The 23,488-nt window shown below is 39.7% G+C and overlaps 1 protein-coding gene across 1 annotated transcript in view; it reads left to right on the top strand.

Moving 5' to 3' along the window:
• Positions 1 to 3,728: 3,728 nt before the first annotated feature.
• Positions 3,729 to 23,488, top strand: part of LOC141004533 (cadherin-2-like) — a 124,303-nt gene continuing 104,543 nt past the window's right edge. The window contains exons 1-2 of the mRNA XM_073476073.1: positions 3,729 to 3,796; positions 14,187 to 14,325. Coding sequence (XP_073332174.1) covers positions 3,755 to 3,796; positions 14,187 to 14,325 — 181 coding nt within the window. The 5' untranslated portion in view covers positions 3,729 to 3,754. The remainder of the gene's footprint in view (positions 3,797 to 14,186; positions 14,326 to 23,488) is intronic.

Below are 23,488 nucleotides of genomic sequence, written 5' to 3' on the forward strand. Positions count from 1 at the left end.
TGGCCCAATAGTAAGACCTACACAATGTGAAGAGCAAAAGGAACCAAATAAATCCATTCTCTCTAGCGCCTGCAAAACTGAAAAGAAATTGACCAATGTGGGCCACATGGCTCCTATTGGTCAATTTTCCCATCCAATCTCCTCGCTCGCTCTCCTGCCCCTGGTCACGTCTCATCCCAACCCACTTCCGCATTTGAAACTACGAGGGAAAGCAGAGCGACAGTAGCAATCGGCCTCTGCTCGCCCCACCGGCAAAGGCTGAAAGAAAGCGCAAGTCTGTCACTGAAAAGGCAGACACAAAGCGGAGATGTGACATAAAGATAGCTCAAACCTGAGTAAACACTGGGTCATCGTTTGAACGGTGGCGAAAGCTCCGTGAAGATATGGACCTGAAAAGTGATGCTGATACAGCGGAGTTTAATCTTTCATCTTTATTGTGGATGTTGTGACACAGATAACTTTTATTCTGATGCTGGCTTATGACTGTGAAAGCGGCCATTAGTTTTTTTCTGTGTTATTAGACGGTGTCGAGACAATTTCTGTCTCTGCAGTATTGTCAACACTTGTTTACTTGTTCGACGGAGACGTTAGCCTCCATGTTAGCATTGTAAGCTAAAATTGCTATCATGTTTACACCAAATCAGCCTATTTATTTGCTTGTGGCAGCTAAATGAAGCAGCAAGTAATGCAAGTAAGATGAATGAAACCCTCTGCTTCGTGTTGGGGTTTCATTCATCCTGTCCGGATTTATTTCTCCATAACAACCTCTTGCCCGGTCACTACTCAACTGTTTTGCTAACCCTCCTCCCGGTCTTGTTCGTTTGTTTTCAACGAAGCCTTTGCTAAATCAATATGATGGATTATCATATACGCGTTACGATGTGTGTATTTGTGTGTCTTAAAAGTCATAAACAAGAGATTACGGTTTACAGGGCACGTTTGTGTCGCGGTCGTGGTGCTAATGATGCTAATGACGTTACACTAGCTTGGCTGTGGAGCTTAGCTGTGGACGTTGTAATGACTTACAAGATTTACGTTAGTTTCAACATGCATTGTAATAACTTTCCCTGTGAATCCGACATCGTTACTCCGCATTCAAAGCTGACGCTGTATTTGGTTTCTGCCGGCTGGCTTGTTGCTCTTGTTGTGGGTGGGGAGGTGGAGGTGACTCCGAGGGGAGAGCGATAGGAGCTCGGAGGGGAGGGATTAAGGAGCACAGAGGGGAGGGGTGTGTGTGGGGGGGATGCTTTTTTCAAAACTTTCTCAGATCGTAGACCATAGCTTTAATGTTTAACTTTAATGTTAACTGAATGTTTTAGCATGCGGCAGGGCTAATTCACTGGTATGCATATCTTCACAGCTACAGCTAAGGTTCAGTGAAGTTCAGTCTTGCATAGCAATCTCTCCCTCACCTTCTTTTTGTCTTTATTTCCAAACACAATCAGGTCACGGATTATTGAATCCTGCAGCAAGAAATGATCACAGCTCTTAGCAGGCTGTTGCATGAGCAAAACACGTACTGTTCAAGCGTCAAACTTTGAATGGCTGTTTTTCGGTGAACAGTGTTCTTTAAACGTCTGCACAACTGTGCCGAACTTGTCTAAATCCTTAGCGTCGGTGTACACAATCCAGCCTGAGGACTTGCAGGCACATGGTACGATGTTATGTTTTTATTAAAACTGAAGAAACGTGAGAGAGAGACAGAGAGAGAGAGAGAGAGAGAGAGAGAGAGAGAGAGAGTTGTTCACATTTGGTTTTACTATCCATTCTGAATGATACCATCACAAGTGGACAGCTTCAAGCCTGTCAATTCACACCTGCCATTAAATGCGTCTTGATATGCGTCTTGAGTGACCTCTTGCGATTGGACCTAACTTACCCAGTCTGTACCCAAATATACACATACATTACTGGAACAAACAATGTTTTTTACACAAAGAAAGAAATATCTTAATGTATAACGCTTGCTGAATCAACAACTAGGCCCATATAGTTGAGAATGTGTTGTAGACGGCGTTTCACAAAGTTTAAACTGCTTCTCGCAATGCAACATGTCTCAAAATTGAGCTTTTTTTAAAGGGAGTCTGGTGACTTTCTCCACGGACGACAAGAAGTAGCCTATATTAGTAACTGTTTACTGTATTTGTAAATTTTGACATGTTTACCATCAATATGTTATATCCTTTAATAAATTTGGTGTAAATAGTGAAATCAGTTGAAACAGTATGTTCAAACAACTGCTGAGGTAAGATGCACATTAAACCTGAACAACAGAGGGTCTGGGACAGCAATTCATTCACATTTCATCGACCTGCACACTCACAACAAATAACTAAGAGTTACAGCACAGGATCAGAAGCAGCAACTGTGTTTGGGACCTGAGCCAACAAGCTATTAACCTATATTAATTTAAAATGCTACATGTCCAGGCCTTGTGCACAGAGTCAATTAGGAGTTTCTGCTCTGACATTTTCAGTGGCACAAATATTCACAGTGAGCCAAACATTATGACAAAAGTCACAGTGCACAGCTCAGTCATGCTGTCTGTTATCATCTACCCCAAAAGTGTCCCGTTTCCAGGCTTTGCTCGAGGTTCACGGTGATAATTATGGCAGCCCATTTCTGCCAGTTAAAGAAAAGATTAAGATGAAAACTAAGCGTGATGAAAAAAATATTTCTATGGTAAGTCATAATTATGAGATAAAAAGCCATAATCATTAGATTAAGTCAAAATTATGAAATAGAAATGAAAGTTTCAAGAGTTATGAGATATAAAAACGGTTCAAAATTATGAGATAAATAAAAACATACATAGGCTAGAACATAAAAAGTGGAAACTGAGATATAAATGTCATAATTATGACTTTTTTAAAAATCTCATATTCTTTACTTTTTACCGCACAATTATGTGTTACCATGGGACGATATAGATACAGTATATATATATATATATATATATATATATGTATATATATTTTTATCAAGGCTAAGTTTTCATCATTTTTTTGTCTTTAACTGGCAGAAGGCTTCCATATGAAGGATCATATCAGGGTAATAAATAAGTCTTGCATGTATGAGAGTGAAGGCTGTCTCTTCTGGGTCATTATTTGAATTCCTTTTTAATGATCAGTCTTTAGAAACTTACAAGCACAGATCATCTTAAATTAGTGTTTGCATATTATTATATAATTTCAAATTATATGTTTTGACTGATAAAGGTTATTGAAGCGAAAAAATCTCTCTTTTTCCTGAAGGGTCTGGACCGCCCCGAAATACATAGGCTCTTATTCATTCCCAACCTCATTGGTTGTGGCCCCTAATGTCTAGCTATGTTTCACCGCTTTCTGGCTGACATATTGGAGCCAAAAACGGCTGTCAAATGGAGATTTGAGTTGTTCTGCTATGTTGACCAGTTAATTAATCTCCAACAAATAGCTGATGTGGTGCTGAGTGAGCACTTGATCATTTGTCTGATATCATCAAGACTCCATAACTGACTATCTCTGCATCTCTATAGCCGGGCTCAATGCTCCTGATGTCCACTAGAGGGCGCATGGAGGGGCCGACATTGAGTCCGTCGCAGGCAGGCTGGAGATCCGCTGAGCCGCGCACCGCAGACAGACACAGAGGAAGGCTGGTGGAGGGACGAAGGCTGCTTCATGCCGCCGGGGTTTACCGGGATTTAAAAATCTGACGTCCAGCGCTGCGCGACGGACTCTGTCAGGTCTGGAAAGAGGAATTATAACACAACAAAATGCATCTTTTTGGGATTTGGATGTTGATGGCGGCTCTGCAGGTAAGACTATTTTCAATTTTACACCGAGTCAGCGCGGATTGGCTGAGGCTGGAGTAGGATACAGAATGATGCCCGTTAGTAGAGATAGAGAGAGGACAATGCAATTCAAACTGACTCCGCATCCGCTTTTGTTTGCTTCATTGTAGTTCTGTTCTTCATTCTATACCATCCTCGACTAAGGAAAGGGCCGACACAAGCAGCCTGTATTCTCACACTGGCAGTGCAGGGCTGCTGATCCCAGACCTGCTCCGGTTCCGCTGCACCCTTAGTAATTTATCAAACACAGGGAGACGCGTCCACAGCCCGGCGGGCTCCGTGTGATGAAACATTAACGTTTGCGATGAAATGCGCCGGACGGACGTAAAGAGTCCAAGCAGAAACGAGGTTACGAGGTTTGTTCTTTAACACCCGTCCGTCCTCAGATGACAGGCTGCTGGAGCGAGATTTAAGACGTTTCTGTGTCGTGTCTTCTCTTTGGCATCCTGTCTGCACTATTACACAGTGCGAGCTGCATTTACTGCGGTATTCTCAAGCCTCCTCCACCAGCGGCACGATTCTACATTAAATGAGGACATTTCGCCAAATAACCTAACTCGTGCCGTCATTCTGCTGCTGTAGGCTAACATGCAGCTCTATTTCTGTTCTGGCTCTTGGCCCGTACGTGAGCGTAGTGAGAAAATGAACTTAATGTGAAAGTGGACATTGTGTGACAGAGATGAAGTATTGAAGCACAGATTATTCTCATGGTATCTCAAATCAAATTATGCGAGAAAAAAAAGCCACGTTTTTGGATAGAGGCTCTGTAACGTGTAGGCTCTGAGAGGAACCAGGACACGCAGGCTTCCAGTCCAGACAGTGATGTTGTTGGGGCCACCTGCTGTTCCGCCCATTCCCAAAAGGTCTCATTTGGAAAGGACGATACCAACGTTTTTCACGATTTAGGCCTTCTCCATTTAATACAGATCTCTGCAGCTTAGCCTGCCGCTGAGCATGTTCCTGAATGTAAGCTACCATTTGTTTCACTTTATAATGGGTGTTTGAGTCATTCCAGCTGTACATTAACTCTACAAAACGTCTGATTTCATTGAAATGTATTTAGCAAATCGAATGGCAGCCACCTGCTGATGAGTAGATGATAGCGTAAAAAAAACTACATCCCCGAGTTCACTGACTGAACTTTTGTTAGGCTTATTGTTTGTATTGTTATGCTTTTCTCCTACTGTCAGTTAATGTTCTGTCTTTCATCTTGCAATTTAAAGGTACTATTGGTATGAAAAGTTGATTTTTGAGTCTCATTCCCAACTCGTCAAATACTGACGCTTCGTGTCAGCCGCCACCCAAAACATCAGTTTTTGATGAGTTGGGAAAACCAAAGCATCGGTATTAAACAACTCAAAAATCACATTACAAAGAGTTACAAAGAGTACCCTTTAAAAATGTTTACAAACAATATAGGCTATCCTTTAAAAAGTGGTTAAAAGCAATGGTAAAGGATAAGATTACCTAATAATGAAACTTTTTCATTATCCACTCATCCTCATGCTGATGGAAAGTCAGGTGAAGTTTGGTAGTCCACTAAACATTTCTGGAGCTTCACAGCAAATAAGGATTACAGCATTCTTCTAAACAACTGAAGTAGATGGGGACTTGTTTTAATATGTATGAGATAAAAACACTAACATAAAATGCCATGCAGCTCATCCAGCATAACCCAAGTCTCTGGAAGCTCTGAAATCCTAAATTGATTTGAGAAGATGTTATTTACACCCTGTGTTATGCTGAAATCTTGAAACCATCACTGGACCTTCTATGGGTGTAAAGATTCACCAATACTAGTAGGAAATCTTTTTTTTAACAATAAAGATGCAAGTGCATCGGTGTGCGGGCCCTGGATCAATGTGAATGCACTGTGATTGGGATGATGGCCCCATTTTAAAGTTATTAATTGGTTGACTGAATTCACAAATAAAGAAACATTTTTTCCAGAGGAACTACGAGCCATATTCTCTTTGAATGACAGTGACAATGACCACGCAAGTTTCTCTGTCAGAGCTGTGTGCTGTCACACCTTTTCATATTTAAGTTAAAAAACTGTTGTTGTTATCTACTTTACACGATTGTTGCAAGAAGTGGGTGTGAAAGTCCAGTAAACGGTAACTAACATTTAACATCTCCTTTGGAGAACAAAAGTTTTGAGACTTGTTGCTTTGTAAAAACTTTGTTTGTAATACGCTGTATACAATATATTGTTAACTATTTAGACTTTCTTGTTCATTCAGCAAACATTATTCAAGAAGATATTTCTTTCTTAATTTAAAAATATTTGCATGTAGTGAGAGCCATTCGCATTTAATGCCAGGTGTGAATTGCCGGCATCTCTCTCTGTCTCTCTCTCTGTCTCTCTCTCTGTCTCTCTCTCTCTCTGTCTCTCTGTCTCTCTCTGTCTCTCTCTCTCTTTCTCTCTCAGAACACACCCATTAGCCTATTATTTATCTATCGATCTCCGCCCTAACATTAGTGAGGGTTAGTTATTTTAGAGACCCCCACAAAGCTCAGATTGTAACTCGAAACCTGTTTACAGTGCATCATCAAGTCAAAAGTATAGAGGACATTTGGATTTCTAAAGAAAAAAGAAAAAACTAGACAAAAGTCTGTCCATTTGTAAAGTCTGTAGAACAGTTTTTTTCTTTCCCCAGCTACTTCAGTTGGGGACTACCAAACTTCACCCTACTCTACGATGGGCTGAGAAAGAGAAGATAATTACTGAAATTGCTTTTTTGTGTCAACTTTTCCTTTAAGGTTGCTTTATTTGTATGTAAAACTAAAAAAAACTTAGTTATACAGATACTGCTCAGTACTTCTATTGTACTACTTGTATATTGCAAGTATGCTAGAACAAATAAGACCAGATGCCCACATGTGTTACACTTCCTGCCTGTATCCTGGATAATATTCTTATCGATGTGTTTTTATTTCTATAACCCACTTTGCTGGACTTGCTAGATTAATAATATTAATTAGTTATAAACGCCACTTCTTCAAAATACAGAAACAATTGTGGTGTCAGCGTGTGTCAAACTATTTACATAACAAGCCCAGATGGGCTTCTGAATGATGTCATCAGTGAGATGCATGCACATGCAGGGAGGCAGAAAACAAACCAGGGTGACTGAGAGCCTGAGAGGGGATGAATGTGTGGACATATGGAGTTGTCTGAGTGTTCTTTTTCTAAAGAAAGAAGCCATCAGCTTAGCTCTGAGTGCAGAATTAGCTATTAGCTGTAGCTACTCAGAGCTCTGGATTTCATATGATGCAATGAACTCACTGTTACTGCATATTTAAATCTGCAGTGCAGGTCTAGCATATGAATTTACTTTAGTTACAATCAAACCGTTGCTAAAGGAATTCACACAATGCTGAAAAATGCTTTTTTAACCCTTTGAGACCACATCCATGGTGATATTGTGTGTACCTATTTAACAATATATGACAGGATAATTACAAAATATGCATTTCTTTGTATTTTTTATATCAAAATCCAGCCATGTTTTCCTCCTATAAAACAAACTTTTACATGTGCTTACATAAGCCTCATTCACAATGCTTTTGTAGGTGGAAATATGGTGCTGTTATTCTGCCTTGCCCTCTGTATGAAACTTGCAGAGACAGAATGGGGAGACAATTTCGTTCACCTCTGATCTGCCAGCGGAGGTAGTAATAAGGCTGCAACAGAGGTGAATCAATGGTCCGGGTGAAAGTGTAAGCTAGCAGCGTAGGACAGGGTTGCAACTTTTTGATGGAGTTCACAGTCTGACAGCTAAACAGATCCTTCACTGGATTTAACTCAAAATGTCTTTGTCACCTTTCACTGCTGTGTTGTTGTAGTTACTGTCTTTGGCAACTATATAAAAAATTGAAATCATCAAATGTTTTGTGGAAAAGTCACCGCATCCCTGTCAGCCCTCCCTACCGAGTCTTTGGTGAACTGAACTGGACCATTTTTATTTTCCAATGTTTTATCACCACCAGGTAAATCTCTCTGTATTTTGTAGTTTTTAAAAGCACAGTTTTAATGCTGGTGCACCAATAGTGATGCGTATTATGTCAACCAGCAATTATTTGTTAGCAGGAGCTGAAGAGTAGAATAAGGTTGCAGTCACACGCACGTGAATGAAAAATTTGCCTCCTGTTCACTCCTACTCTGTGCACGCCAATGGCCAAAAAAACATGCCGTAGCGCTAGCTATGCTCCAGCAAATAAGAGTATGGCAGAACCTATGGAGTCATAAGCACATTGACCGTGTACCTACTTTCACTGCCATAGAAAGGGAGACAACAGTTTTCCACTGCAGGCTTAAGGCATTTCAAAAAATGGTGTGAACATCTGTCAGATGCAGATCAGTTTGAAGTGTATTTTTAGCTTTAGTGTGGGACTCGATGACAGCTATGCAAGTGAATGCTTTTAAATACATGCAATTATGTTGTAATGGAAATGATTTTTGTAGAAAGTAGTGATAATAACTGAGGTAGGTGAACCCCCCCCCCCTTTTGGAATGAGAGTTTGCTTTCTTGGGGCCTAGGTCCCCCCATCCCAATCCACTCATCGCTCATAGGCTACCGGCCAGTCTTCATGATATGTTCTTGCCAGTTGTCTCTTTTTTGGTTGCCTAACAGTCATGTAATGGACACTTGCTTTTTTGAATGTATATTTTTATTAATGTGGAAACAGAAAATTAAACCCCCTATTGTTTCAAGTGGTATTACTGTTGACGCCACTGTTGCGAAGATCACTGGTTCATTTCCATTTTTTCTCAGAGTAACAACTATCAATAACACAGGAAACAATGTGACTTTAGTCATTATTTAGTCTATAATGGAGAAATAGAGCAGAGCCTTCCCGGGAGAGTATTCTATACAGCCATTACATTGTGCAGTCAATATTTACTCTGTAATTATATGTTATAAACAAAAAACATGTCTATTGTCAGTTTATGTTGCAGATATTTTGAACTTGTTATTTGTAAGAAGATATATAGAATACAAGGACAAGTATTCAGACTACAACTAAAGATTTTGGGAAAAAGTTAAATGCCTTATTTTTTTTAATTACCATAAATGTATCACAGTGTTGATGTTATTTGAAAATCCACGTCATGGCACAATATCATACCGATGATGACTACAGCCCAACCCTAAATGCAATACATCTGGCATATATCTATATCTGGTATATTCTAGAAAGAACTGGATATTTATACATGCTAATGTTACAAACAGTAACTGCATTTAATATGAGCTAACACACAGACAGGAAATGTCTCACTAACTGTAGAGCTAACTTTGTATGGTCTGTTGTAGTGTTATGCTAGTAGCTACTGTTTCTCACTGGAATATGGGCCATTTCAATTATGTTAACGGGCTGAAATACTCCATTTGTGTTTATTCGCCTTACTCATGCAGTGTTAGCAGCTGCAAACAGCCATGTTACTTTACGACAAACACTCTGTGTTTCAGGTAAACTCTCACTATTCTGCACTCACCAAGAGACTGTAGCCCTTTTCACACAGACGCCACATTATCGCACAGAGCCAAGCAGCTCCGGCGTAAAGACGAACCAGAGTGTAATTCACACAGCAAGCCGGCGCCGCAGCTCCAAAGGAGCCACATCATGATAATGACATGTGTTTTTTTCAAGGTATTTCCCCCGGTGTCACGACCAGTTACTACGTTACTGTTGTTTGGTCCTGTAACGTTGCTTTGTGGGACATTTCTCTTTATTTTGTTGAGTGAAGGACCTGTACAGTTATCAGACAGTGAACACCATCATCGACACACCCTCGCTCCACGCCGCCGGCTTATCCATTCATACTGGTTCGGTTCCCCAATACTACACCTCTGATACTACCTCTGGAGGCGAATCAGAGGCGCAGCAAAATTTCACCCCTCGCCGCATCTGAGACTTTCACACAGAAGAGGATGCGGAGAATTGGCGCAGGATCCCCACATGCAAACGGCAGTGTGAATGGGGCTTGTGATTCTCCGTCTTCTTTTCCCCTCCACTCTCCATAATGTCTACATAAAAATACATTCCCATCCAGCTCCAGTCAGCAGTCAACACACCGACAGCGGCTGCCTCCTCAGCAGATCACTGCTGCAGTCAGGATGGTAAACAGGAGCGAGCATAAATCCACTTTTCAATCCCAAAAGTTCGTATCTGTATCAGAGCAGAATCTGATGTTATTTTAACGGTTTGGCTTAGTCTCCGACACTCTAGCTGGTTTTAAGCAGCTGAGCAGTAGCTCCTTCTTCAAAAGACTCTGCAGATTTGTTTTGTTTTGTTTTGATAGGGAGCCCCCTAGCGGTGGAAATTACATATTATATGTTTAATCATAAAAGTACTGCGATAGTATTTGTATGGAATATATAGTTTAACTTATTTTAAACATTCTACTTATTTTTATTATAAATTACTAAAAAGTAAACTAGGGCGCTTTGTTTCATCATTTAACCTGCCTGTTCTTTCTTTGATAAACTGAATAATTGTTTGGTCTATGAAATGTCAGAGGACAGTGAAAATGTAGTATTCAATTTAAAATGATATAATACACATTCACATTTATAAAGTGGCACCTGTAAAATGTTTTACTAGTCAAAATTTTAACTAATTGTAAAATGATTCACTTATTAATTAATTGATTAGAGCTGCACATGTTACTATTGTCATTATCATTATTTAACGTTTACTTTAATTTAATTATAATTTAGAAGCTACTAATGATTGTGTTAAGATTGTTTTCAACTATATTGTCAAGCTCAATAATGAACGTACACACTTGGCTCATATTTCTTATTCTGTCATATTGAAGTAAATACAGTACTGCAATTGGATAGATGGTACTTTGGTACTCCCCACTGCCCTCCCATGACCTCCCCCTCTTTTTCCCCACTTCCTTTTATGCCTGCCCTCTAAATGTCACCACTGAAGCCTGTGTAGCATAATGCAGAAACACAGCACCACACCAGAGTCTCACTATGTCTGTTTACTTCCTTTCCTCCTTATGCTAATCGGGGAGATACGAAAGCCTGCTGTGCTAAATCCCCCCTCCCCCACCTCTTCCAGGCATGTTAGGATGGGCAGTGAGGACGATGAAGGTTTAAAGTTTTTGGGTTAAGTGGAAGCAAATCACAGCACCCTCTTGGCGTCATTACTTTAATCACAGAAGAACACCCCCACACACTAACACACACACATACACTAGTACACACATTAACAAGCTGCAACAGATGCTGTCTGCACAGCAGAGGAGCTAGGATACTTGTATGTGTGCCTATATGTGGGCCAGGAGTAGAGTGGGGGTGGGGGTAGGGTTCATGTGGGGCCAGGGCTCAAACAACAAGAGAGACAAAAGTCTAGATGTAATTATCATTAAAATTAATTGACCCAGTTGTCTGCTGTTCCTCATGGTGATGGATAATGAACTCCTGGTTTGGACTGGTGCCGAACTGGATTTTATTTTCACACACAAGATTTGACTTCTTTACTGTTGCTAGTTTGCACAACAAAGCCCATTAAAAAATGTGTGAAACTAAATCACTGATCTAATGATGATTCTAATTGCTTCTCTCAGTGTTCTGTTTCCCTTGTTTATATCCACCCTTAAAGCTGCTGTAAACGATACATTTTTATTAATATAAGTATTAAATAGCTCTATATTCCAACAGTAATCACTGTTATAGAGTGTTTGGTCAGCAACCCATGTCCCTCCTCCCCCTCATGTAGTAAACGAGAAAATACATTTTCTGGTATTCCTGCCCACTTGATCTAATCAGGACAGAGAACTCCATAAAGAGGCGGTCCTGTCTGCTCGTGAATGTGCAGAGAGCATGATCCTCCTGTTTGCTGCTATGTCTGGGGATTACAGTTACACGTTCATGTGGTGACGTAGATAGAAGGGAGGGGATTGCTAACTGCATAACTGACAGGAAGTTAGCTCAAATGATGCCAACGCTTACAGCAGCTTTAAGGCTACATTCAAACCAAATCAGGTGGTGCGACAAAACGCCGCAGGTTTGTGTAGTGGTGTGGGAGTGTCATTCCATGGTCAGTGTGTATGACAGTTTGCTGAACGGTGAAGCTGCTATGCTGTTATGCTACTAGTGTGATGGTCCTACTAGTCATCTTTTGTCCAACAGATTAATAATAATAGTAACAACCAGAATGCCAGGCAGATCATTACTGTGTGTTTTAAACTGGGGCAAAAGACCAAATCGGGTGATCACAAGTGAAACATCGCGCTACACAGAGAAATGTTCATTGTGTTTTCTCTGTAGTATTTAGCCATGCTAAATGACATGCTCCACTACTGACCCGTTCTGCTCTGCTTTTATGATTTTCGGTGCCTCTGCCAGAGTAGGTAAAGCTTGCCTGTCCAACAATGATGGTCGACAGATTTTTAAAAAAAAAAGTGTTTAAAGCTGGTGCACAATGCCAGACTGAGTGAATACACATGACACATAACACATGATATTACAATCCACTGTGGTGTCAGTTATTCATGCTGTGATGATGTTGGGCTGCGTTTCTCCAAAAGTTGAGTCGTTTTCAACTGTTTTGCTGCGGCTGGCTGCGTTTGTTTGGCTGCATTACAGTAAAGTGATGTCATTTTCTTAACTTACCAGGCTGTTATACTTGTTCTCATGCTTGTCTTTACCTACTTAGTCATTATATCCACATTACTTATAATTAATTATCAAAAATCCCATCATGTTAATATTTTATCAAAGTACCAATAGTCATCTTTACAGTATTGTCACAATATCAATATCAAGGTATTTGGTCAAAAAAACTGATATTTTATCTTGTTGTGATGTCATCCCAGTCCTAGTATATATGAAGTGCTTTTGAAGAGATTTCAAAACATCAAGGGTTTATTGTGTATTGTGATGTAGCCTAAAAATATTGCAACATTATTTGAAGGCGATATCACCCAGCCAGACATGTAATAGAGGCAGCATATTTTACAGTTAAACAATAAACTTTATTCTGTAAAATGACATCCTGGGCCAATCTCCTGGTATCTCCTCCATGCTCTTGAGACTGTGCTGAAAGACACAGAAAACCTTGCGACCGCATGTATGGATGTGCCATCCTGTAGGAGCTGGACTTCCTGTGCAACCTGATTGGGCTGCAGGTACCAACTCGTGCTACCAGTAGTGAAAAGGACACTAGCAGAACCCAGAACTAGAGAAGAATCAGTCAGGAAGGATTAAAGAGAGAGCTATTGTCTGTGGCCACCACATGCAAAACCATTCTCTTTTTGGGGGTTGTCTTGCTTTTGCCTCTCCATTGCACCTGTTGTCACTTTCATTTGCACCAAAGCAGGTAAAATTGATTCACAATCACTTGTACTTCCTAAATGGACAGATTGATATCCCTGAAGTTAACTGACTTCGTGTTATACTGTGACAATTAAGTGTTCCCTTCATTTTTTGAGCAGTGTATATATGTATATATATATTAGGGATGCAACGGTACAGTTTTCCCCCGGTTTGGTATGCATCACGGTTTTTGGGCCACGGTAACGGTACGGTTTCGATATCTTAATATAAAACTACTCACACTAGCAAAGGCAATATTGCATGTAAAAATAATTAAAAGCAGATATAGTCAAACCACAAACCTTATTATAAAAATTATAACAATAATAAACAATAATATTGTTGCATCCCTAATATATGTATATATATATGTATATATATGTATATATATATATATGTGTGTATATATATATGTATATATATATGTGTATATATATGTGTATCTATATATATATATATATATATATATATATATATATATATGTATATATATATGTATATATATATTATTCAGAGGTTCAGTGCAGTGAGACGTCATTTTAGAGGATAGAGTTTATTGTTTTACTGTAGAATATCCTGCCTCTGTTACGTCTTTGTGTTTGATAAACACATTTTAGGGACCATTGCAACAAATGTGTGTACAGTAAATCGTCCGATAAATCGATATTGTGATTATTTACTCCCTAATATTGGTATCAGCATTGGCCCGAAATATGGAGTATCGTTGGGTGCTTAACATCTTATTATTGGCTTTATATTCAGTGTTACCATCCAGCTTGCAAATATATAATATGTTTGATAATTAATTTGTTTTGAATAATGTTATGGATGCTGATGAAACATTGTCAGGGCATCCAAGAGAGTCAACCTTCAGTTTGATGAAAAGTCATTAAAAAGTGACAAAAGCGTCTCAGCCAATAGGTTGTGTAGGCCCTGAGATGTTATCTCAAATGCATGCAAATATCTGAATTTTTTTTAATTCCCTTTCATCTTTCTATTCCTTCCCTCTCAAGGTTGTTGTTCTGGGTGGAGAGGCAGAACATTCATTGTCAAGCAAGGAGGGGTCGTTGCCATGCACAAGGGGCTTTACTCAGAAGGAATACATCATAGAAATGGACCAAGAGTTGGCAAAGGGACAGGCTGTCTTCAACGGTCAGTACATGCGTGCGCGCGCACACACACACACACACACACACACACACACACAGAGAGACTTGGAGCGGGACAGCTCCAGTAATAATCCCCTGCTGTTGGGTGGGGGTTGTTTAAGAGTCCTGCTGATATTTGAACCATAATGGAGCTTCAAGAGGACTGACCTTTATGCTGACTGAGTGTGGAGAAGAATGTGGACCAATCTGTGTTGTCCTGATTACCACCCTTTGATAATTGTGATGAAACGTGACTGGGAATGGTGAATTGAGCTTCCTTTGACTGTCTTGTAAAATTTCGGTTAGATTTTTTTTTGGAAGGGTAGGATGTTGAATGGTGGTCTCAGCGCTGTTTCAGAGGGTTTTTATCCCGTCACTAGTACAAAATTCTTGGGGGATGTCTACTTCTTCAAGCCACGAGAAAAGATTAAGTTATTAAAGATTGGTTTAAGCATCTTCATAACTGCTTTGGGATGAAGAGTCAAGTTTGAGAAGCCAGTGAGTAATTTTCTTCAAAGAAAACGAGTTTATTAGGTCTTGGTTTTTATCTTTGTAGCTTTAACCACTTTAATAGGTTCTTCCAGTTATGGTAGCATTGTAATCACCAGAGTAATCACTGAGATGTTGAAATTTAACACCTGCTAAAAATAGGTCAGAAGGAGTTGTGAATATGAGAGGTCACATAATCAGACATATTTTTAAACAAACCACCTGTTTAGCCAAACTAAAATGACCTGGATAAACTGTGGGCTAAATGTAATTATAAAATCAAGCAGTCACCATATGCTACTGGTCAACCAAAAAGCCTGTGTGTATTGGACTAACAGATGTATTTTAATGTTTATGAAAATGTATTATTTCTTCTTTTTAAAATCTTACATTGCCTGGCCATATTATCGCAATACTTCTAGAATCTGTGTGAAATGAGTAATACTATATTCATATATAAATGTATCATTCTTCAATTGCAAAATATGACTGCAGGCCTTCAAAAACCCGTATAGGTCAAACCCTAGTCTATAGTAACATGCAGAAATGGCTTACGAGGCCTGATGTAGTTTACCCAGTGAACCAGGATCAATCAGCGTGATATTTCTCTATGCTGTGTATGTCAGAAGGGTCGGAGTGATCAGTATCATTGACTGGGCCTCAGGGTATAAGCAGCAGGCTGGTCAATAAACAGTGTATATATGTAGGCCAGAGTAAGTGAGCTTTGCTCAGTGTGAACGGCAAAGGGGTCTCTCTCATTGGTGACGAAGCTGGTTGGGATACCTCTGCAAAAGGCTGCATTAAATATCAATTCAGCAACGACATCACATGTGCACATGCACAGTAGTTACATCGCCAAATGTCCAATGTTAAGTAATGCCAAGTTCATGCTGCAAGACTTTTGCCCTGATCTTGCTTGGAGCTCTGCAACAAAAAGGCCCATATCAGATGGCGCTCCTGTAAATGAACTGATTGTGATGTGACCTTGCCTACAGTCATGGTCAAAGTTTACATTCACTTGTAAAGAACATGTATATCATGGCAGTCCTGACTTAAACTGATTTCTCCAACTGTCATTTTTCTGTGATGGAATGAGTGGAACACATACATTGGTTCAATAATGAATTTATTATAGGTCTTCTGAAAATGTTACCAAATCTTGAGCAACTCGAAATATCGATTTCAGTGATTATAGAAAGTTGTGTCGATCAAATGTTCTTTGTAGCATGGTCTCTTAACTTCTTCTGAGTGATTCTGATTGATAACAGCTGGTAACTTTTCTGGGCCCATTTTAATAGGACTTGTTTGATACACCCATTAGACTCTAACACAAACACTGCAATGGGAAAGTCTAAGGAGCTCAGCATTGATCTGAAAGAGTGCATTATTGATTTGAACAAGTCAGGACAGTCACTTGGAGCCATTTCAAGGCGGTTACAGGTCCCAAGATCAACTGTGCAAAATTGAGTTGTTTGGCCACAATGAGCAATATATTTGGAGTCAGGAAGGTGAGGCCTTCAACCCAAAGAACACCAGACCTACTGTCCAGCATGGTGGTGGTAGTATTGTGCTGTGGGGCTGTTTTGCTCCCATTGGATCCACTGCTCTAAACCTAAAATCATCAGCAGAAGATTGGGTCTTGAGTGCAGTTGGGTGTTCCAACAGGACAGTGATCCCAAACACACATCTAAAGTGGTAAAGGAATGGATCCATCAGGCTAGAATTTAGGTTCTGGAATGGCCTTCCCAAGTCCTGACTTGAACCCCATCAAGAACATGTGGACTGTGCTGAAGAAACAAGCCTGTGCCAGGAAGCCAACAAATTTAGCAGGGGCATGTCGATCTAATGGTGTTCACAATCTGATAACTAAACAGATCCTTCCCTCAACAAAATAAAGAGAAATCTCCCACAAAAAGCAACGTTACAGGACCAAACAACAGTAACGTAGTAACTGGTCGTGTCTTTGGTAATTTATACCACTATTGTGTTGTTGTAGTTACCGTCTTGAAAAAAATCACAGAGACTTCAGTGAACTTTCCCCCAGAAAACAGCCTCCCTCCCCACGACTGACTGTTTACTGATGACGATTATGTAATTATGTAATTTAGAGAAAAACGTAACTTTGTCATTTTCCAGGATGCATGGTGGGTCAGGATCTCAATCACAACACATTATAACAGCATCCATATGATTATAAACAGTCAGTGGGTACATGTTTAGATTAACAGGTGGACACCGGGGGAAACACGTTAAACACAGATGCCATCATCATGACGTGTACCATTACGCCTCTTTTGGATCCGCAGCGCCGGCTTGCTGTATGAATTGACACACTGGTGAGGCTTTATGCCGGAGCTGCTTGGTTCTGTGTGAACAAACAAAGGCGGAGAATTCGCGAACCTCCGCTGCGGAGATAATGCGGAGTCTCTGTGTCAAGAGGAGTGGCTAAAAATTCAGCCAGAGGACTACCAGAAGCTTTTGGATGGCTATCAAAAGCACCTAATTAAAGTGGAAATGGCTGAGAGGCATTTAACCAAATATTAGAATTACTGTATGTATATTTTTGACCCAGCAGATTTGGTCACATTTGATAACTTCATTATTGAACCAAACTTCATGAATGTTTTTTGTGACAAAGTAGTTTGTGCTCCGCTCATTCCATCACAGATAAATGACTTGCAATAAATATTGGAACTCAAGACTGACATGATATATAGTGTATGCCGTTGTACAAACTGCACCTGGTTGTTGCAATGTTGTTCGATGCACATTGGTTTTGGTTGGCTACATATGAACAACAAGCTCTCTCCTCATGCGGCTCACCTGCTGTTATGACAATGGAATCACGGGTGAAAAGATTCTCAATGGGATATATGTTTTGTGGTTGACATACTGCTGATAAGGAAAGCAGATAACATCGCTGGTAGAGAGAAACAGAAAGGAGAGGCAAGCCAGTGTGCGTTCATTAAGTTCAACAGTTAAAGCCACACTATTTATGGCCTATGCAGGCAAACTCTGAAAACGATTCTAAAGAAAGATGATTTTTGAGTTTGATTCTCATGTCGTCAAACTAATAAAACACCTGTTGCCGACTCTGGCTCTACAGCACAACAAAGTCGGAAATATTAACAATAAACACACTTAAAACAGACAAATAATGAAACAATTTAGCTACGTAGCCATTTCAACCAGTGTAGAAGCACAAAAGCCAAGGAGAAACGATGAAATAAACACAGGCTGAAATGCTCCCTGTGGGTTATGAAGTAGCGTGGAGGATGGAACAAAACAGCAGCAGACACACCAGGTTACCAAGACGTGTCCAGTGGAATCAAGAACTAGCATACATAAGAAAGTATCATACTACCTGATGCACTGGTGGCACTACTTAAAATTGGGTTAAGCACTAATAATCTTGTTAGCAGTATTTACTCAATTTAAGTTGCTAATCTAGAACTTCATAAATGATACACCATATCAGTTGCTCTAAAAAACTTCAAATGGTTATGACATGCATCTATTTCAACACTGCAGCAATATGACAAATGTATTTGTGCATCAGTGGTGGACAGGGAATTAAGTGAAACGATGTAGAGACCGTGAGAACTGTCTGTGGCAATAGTTTTGCACAGAAAACCAATCCACTGATTAATGTGATTGCATATGTTACCTTTCCAGAGAAAGGTAGTTGGTAGACCTCTGGTTTAACAGTGTTGAAGCCTGTTTCGAGAGTTTTTTAAAGTTACTGCTGGTGAAAGCCCAACGTTTCCTGGTTTTGCTGCTTCATAATAAAAGCTTTTAAATAACTACATAGTGGGGGACTTTAATTGTGTAGGATTTATGGGAAAATGCGTCTGGATCAACTCTGCTGAGAAAACTGGATGAAGATGTTTTTGTGTGATTTGACAAACTATTACCTTTCTATTTTATGATATTGTATATATTTTTTTAAATCCTGCCTGAATTTTTTTCCTATCGCAATATATATTGCTGAGGAAAAAAGTATTGCAGTGTCAGTTTAGGACCAAAACTTTGGGTTTCATTTACCCTTTTTCGTGTGTAGTTTCACACTCTGAAGAAACCTGTCTGTACTGACTGCAATTTAACAGCAATCTAGGTAGGGAGAAACATCGTCTTGGATATGGATTAAAACATGCTCCACAGAGGGCAATCAATAGTCGGACTGAAACTTATTCCCCACTGGCACTGTTTTCCTCAGTGTGGTGTCTTCAAGTGGCTGTATAGGGAGATATGTGTGTTGATAGTCGATATCTCCACACAAACATCTTTGCCAGTTGCTGCCTCTGCTTATTAGCTCCATACAGGAAGTCGTGAGACCCTTTGTTGTCTCTAAATTAGCATGTCACTGTTGAGAGAATTCTGCCTCTTAATTTAAGGGAATGGAAATCGTGGGCACTGTGTCAGAGTGTGATAGTGTGACCAGACTCAGGCTCAGACTACAGCATCAAGCACAGATAGTTTAGCTTCATTCTGCTCTGAGGAGGGTTGTGTAAAAGCTTTTTTGGCCAGGAAGGATGCCTTTTTGAATCCTTGGATTGTATAAATGCTACTGCTAAGATTGTCTTCAATTTAAGAGGACAAGTATTTTGTTGTGAGTAGGGATGCACAATATTTATATATTTTTTTCTTCTGTGCAGTATATATTGGGAATTGTAAAATTATAGTATTACAAAATAGCTCTGTCAAACCATATGAAATCATAAAGCAAATAGCTAGTAGCAATGATATATATGTCTCCAAAAACCAGCCGCACTGCAACAACAAATATATCACAACTCAATGAATTACTGGTGTGGGTGCCTGCGTGTGAAAGACTCAGATTCTCAGAAAAGAAAGATAACTCAAAAGTCTGCTCCTGGTTTTACCACAGATCCTCAAAAAATGCCGCTAAACTCCTCATTTAAGTCAGACACATCCAGTGCTTTAAGTGCTAGGACTTTTACATTTTATTCTTTAGCGTATTGTCACCTTTTTCCCTTACTTCTTACAAAGTGCTGACCTCTTTTCTGCCCTCTCCATATGAGGTTCTGTTGAAGAATTAATAAACTTCACTACTTGGGGACACTACTTGATGTTACGTTTCCTCTCTCGTCTGCCTGCACTTCTCTGTCTGTTGCTTCGTTTGTGTGACACGCTGGGTTCTCAGCATGGTTGGACTGGCCATAGGACATGGGTAGTCAAACAGTCCCAACTGGCGGCTCTGTGGGCCACTTGTGCAGCTGACAGTAGCCCCCACTCCGCACGCCAGCATGTGAATATGGGGAGCACCATTGTTTTGTCCACTTCACGCACTGTACATCCACAATATTATTATTCCTCCTTATTAAATTATATTACATCAGACAGACATATCTTGTAATATTAGTTCATGAAAAATGAGAACTGTGCAAGTTTTCCTTTTGTGTCAAGCAGCTAAACAGCTGTAGCAGCACGTATTTGAGCTTGCAGACACTGCATGTCCTGCATTGTGACTATTGTGCATGTGCACTGCGATATCGACACTGACCAATCAAAGTCTAACCACACTGAAGTAATGTGCATGAATCAATAACCCTAAGAACGTGTGTATGAGATCACATGTTTGTGTGCTTCAGCAAACTTGTATGGGCGCTGTGAAGTTTAACAGTGCCTACAGCTGACAGGGCGGCTGGAGAAACAAGAAGAGAGAGTGTTTTGGTGTGTTTAGATGAAGAGGGAAAGATTTGTGTGTTGTTGGTCATTGAAATTCAGGAAGTCTGATTGTTTAAGACACAAACTGTTCACTAGAGGTGTGGACATTTCTCAATTATAAGATGCAAAGTGATGCAGACGTGAAAAAATTTGGGACAGAGCATAATCGACTGTCTGCAGCTTATGTTGATTGTTGATTGTCCGGCCACAGCTGGACAATAAATTTACGTCATGACATTGTCCCATCCTTTGAATTGTGGGTGGACATTAGGCTAACGTTACTTATGTAGGAGGTATGTCGGAGGGAGGCAGAGATCATCTGCCAGTGATAAAAAAAACAACTAAAAAAAAACATGGCGAGTGTTTCTTTAAACAAACAATTACTAATCATGTTAGGGTTAGGGTTATCTATTATCTATTATCACCTGAAGCTAACGTCTGCAGCCATGAATAATAACTGTTACAGCAAGCCCAGCTAATCAGCCAAGATCTGAGGAGGCGCTGTCAACCTTGCCGTCCAACTCTGACAGAGGTATGTGCAGCAGAGTCAATAAATGCCTTATCTTAAAGCTGCTATGTGAAAACAATATCATTGGAGGTTACAACAAATGTGTAAGGCACTGCAGATGGATACATGTTTTGTTTTTGTAATGTTTATGTACTGAAGTACAGATATTGAAAAGATGCAGCTTTTATTCTGTAGACTGCTCTAGTCTGATTATTGGAAGGACTTTCTGAACAAAAGGGTAATTTTAAATGATGAAAAGAAGCCATGTGCAGTAACATAGATCATTGAGGATGCCATACACTGAGATGAGATCGCGATGCATTGAGAATCGTTTTGCATTCAAACCTCTTCAAATAAAATCGTCCACCCATATAAAGCCAAACATCCTCAATGAGGTATCCTAGAAATAATGAGCAAGGCAGAGACAAAGAACACTGCTTTGTGTTTTTTTGCTGTGCTATTAAGTACACCAGGCTACTTACTTAACATAATTCAGTTGACACTTATATACTTGAATCAAATTCAATTAAAGCAACACTATGTAATGTAGGCAAACTCTGAAAGCAATTCTATAGAAAGATGGGTGATTTCTGAGTCTCATTCTTAAGTCGCCATTTCAGTAGAATTAGTCCTAATACAAAATAATATAACAAAATATTACAATATACAGTGTATTGTATGCCAGTACCAGTATGCACCATGATGACAGAGAGAAAAAATCCTGATGGAGAGTTGTACTGGCAGCTTACAAGTATTCTAACTTAGGAACTAAGGAATTTGTTCGTAAATATCATTCCGAGCACCAGAGCTCACTCTGCCGCAGAATGGACTGTACATTCGAAGTGCTGTTGGAATATACTGCACACAGCAGAGAGCCAAGAGCAGTGAATAATGAACAGTCATGAAACACTCACACACGAAGCAACTGCAGACAAATGGGTGAATGAACCAAAGTAATTCAACACAAGAGTGAGTTGTTAGCTAACTGCTAGCTAGTAGGCTTTGTTTCTAAAACATATTCAGGCATATTGTTGCAGTAGTATGTCTCATTATTTCTAACATTGTCATCATCCTCATCATCATCCTGTCTATAAATACAAGAGGCAATACATTCTGTATTATAGTACATATCGATAAAGTTTTTCCTTCATCAATATTCTGGCAGTTGACCTGTTCATTAATTCATACAGAAAGCACACGCTCTACAACTGTGAACAGCTATGCTCTCATTTATTGCAGAGTGTCAGATTGGATTTACGAATGCACCCAATATTTCATTTCCAATGTGGTTTGTGCAATGACAGACTATTCTTTACCTTCTAATTTTAAGTGATAAACTGAAATTTCTTTGTATAGAACATAGTTGTGAACATGCTAAAATAGCATTGCATTGAAATACATAAGGAACAGTTATTTAAATCAGTGTTTAAATATTTGTTGATTTGCTGGATTTTAATCAAAATATACCAGGCTACTGTAGTAGTCACAGAATAGTGTCAAGTTTTTTTAATTCTTTTTAAGATATGTTTTCAAGTTAAATGGAATTTTCTTTTTCACTCCCTAATTACGTACACAAACTCAGAAATGCTGGATAATGTATTTAGATCATTTTGCGTGGAAGCAGGATGTGAGGGACTCATTGGGCCGTTTGAAGATGATTCGAGGACCAGTGCCGGGTGTCTTCACTGGGTTACAATCTAATGGCTCTGGGCGCTGTTAATTATTTAATTGGAGCAGAGGAAGACTGAAATATTAATAAGCAGATGGAGGGAAGCGGAATAATTATAGACAGACGGACAGACTGACAGAGTGTCTGGGGGATGGGTTGTGAAGGAAAGGGTGCCGATCAGCAGCAGGGACTTAGTCAAACCGATAGGGACAGACAGTAGTGGGAAACAGGAAGTAGCATTGAGCAGCTTGTCGCATTGAAGGTTCTATGATACAGTCCATTCTCTTAAATACTGTCTTTAGGCTTTTTTGATTGTTTTGTAAGAGTTTATCCAAAATTAGATCCCTCTTTGTTAATTTTCAGTTGGCAATGCATATACCCACTTCTAAATCCCCTCTGATACGCGTCTTTGTTACATTGTTTGAGGGAACTATAGGTAACTGCATACTTGTGGACGCAACCGCCACTAAAGCTAATGTAGCTCCTCAGGGATTTAAGCTGTTATTTTTTTGATTTTGACAATCTAACCTGTGACAACACATTAGTGGAGTTTGTAAGGACTATGGCTGTTAGTAGCCGTTGTTGATTTTGTCCAAATACGTCAAATTGTAATTTTATTGGTTATTATTCTTCAGACGATGGGGTTAAACTAGCTAATATGTGCTAATGGCAGTTACCACTGTATACAAGGCTCTTGCTCTTAGTGTGAGAATGCACCTTGTGGGGGCACCTTGTTCACTCTTCCAACAGGTCTTCCCTGTTGGAAGAGTGAACAAAAAGGTTCACTTTTCAATGATGATTTATCAATGATGA

This window comes from Pagrus major, chromosome 11, assembly GCF_040436345.1.
Source record: "Pagrus major chromosome 11, Pma_NU_1.0".
NCBI classification, from domain to species: Eukaryota; Metazoa; Chordata; class Actinopteri; order Spariformes; family Sparidae; genus Pagrus; species Pagrus major.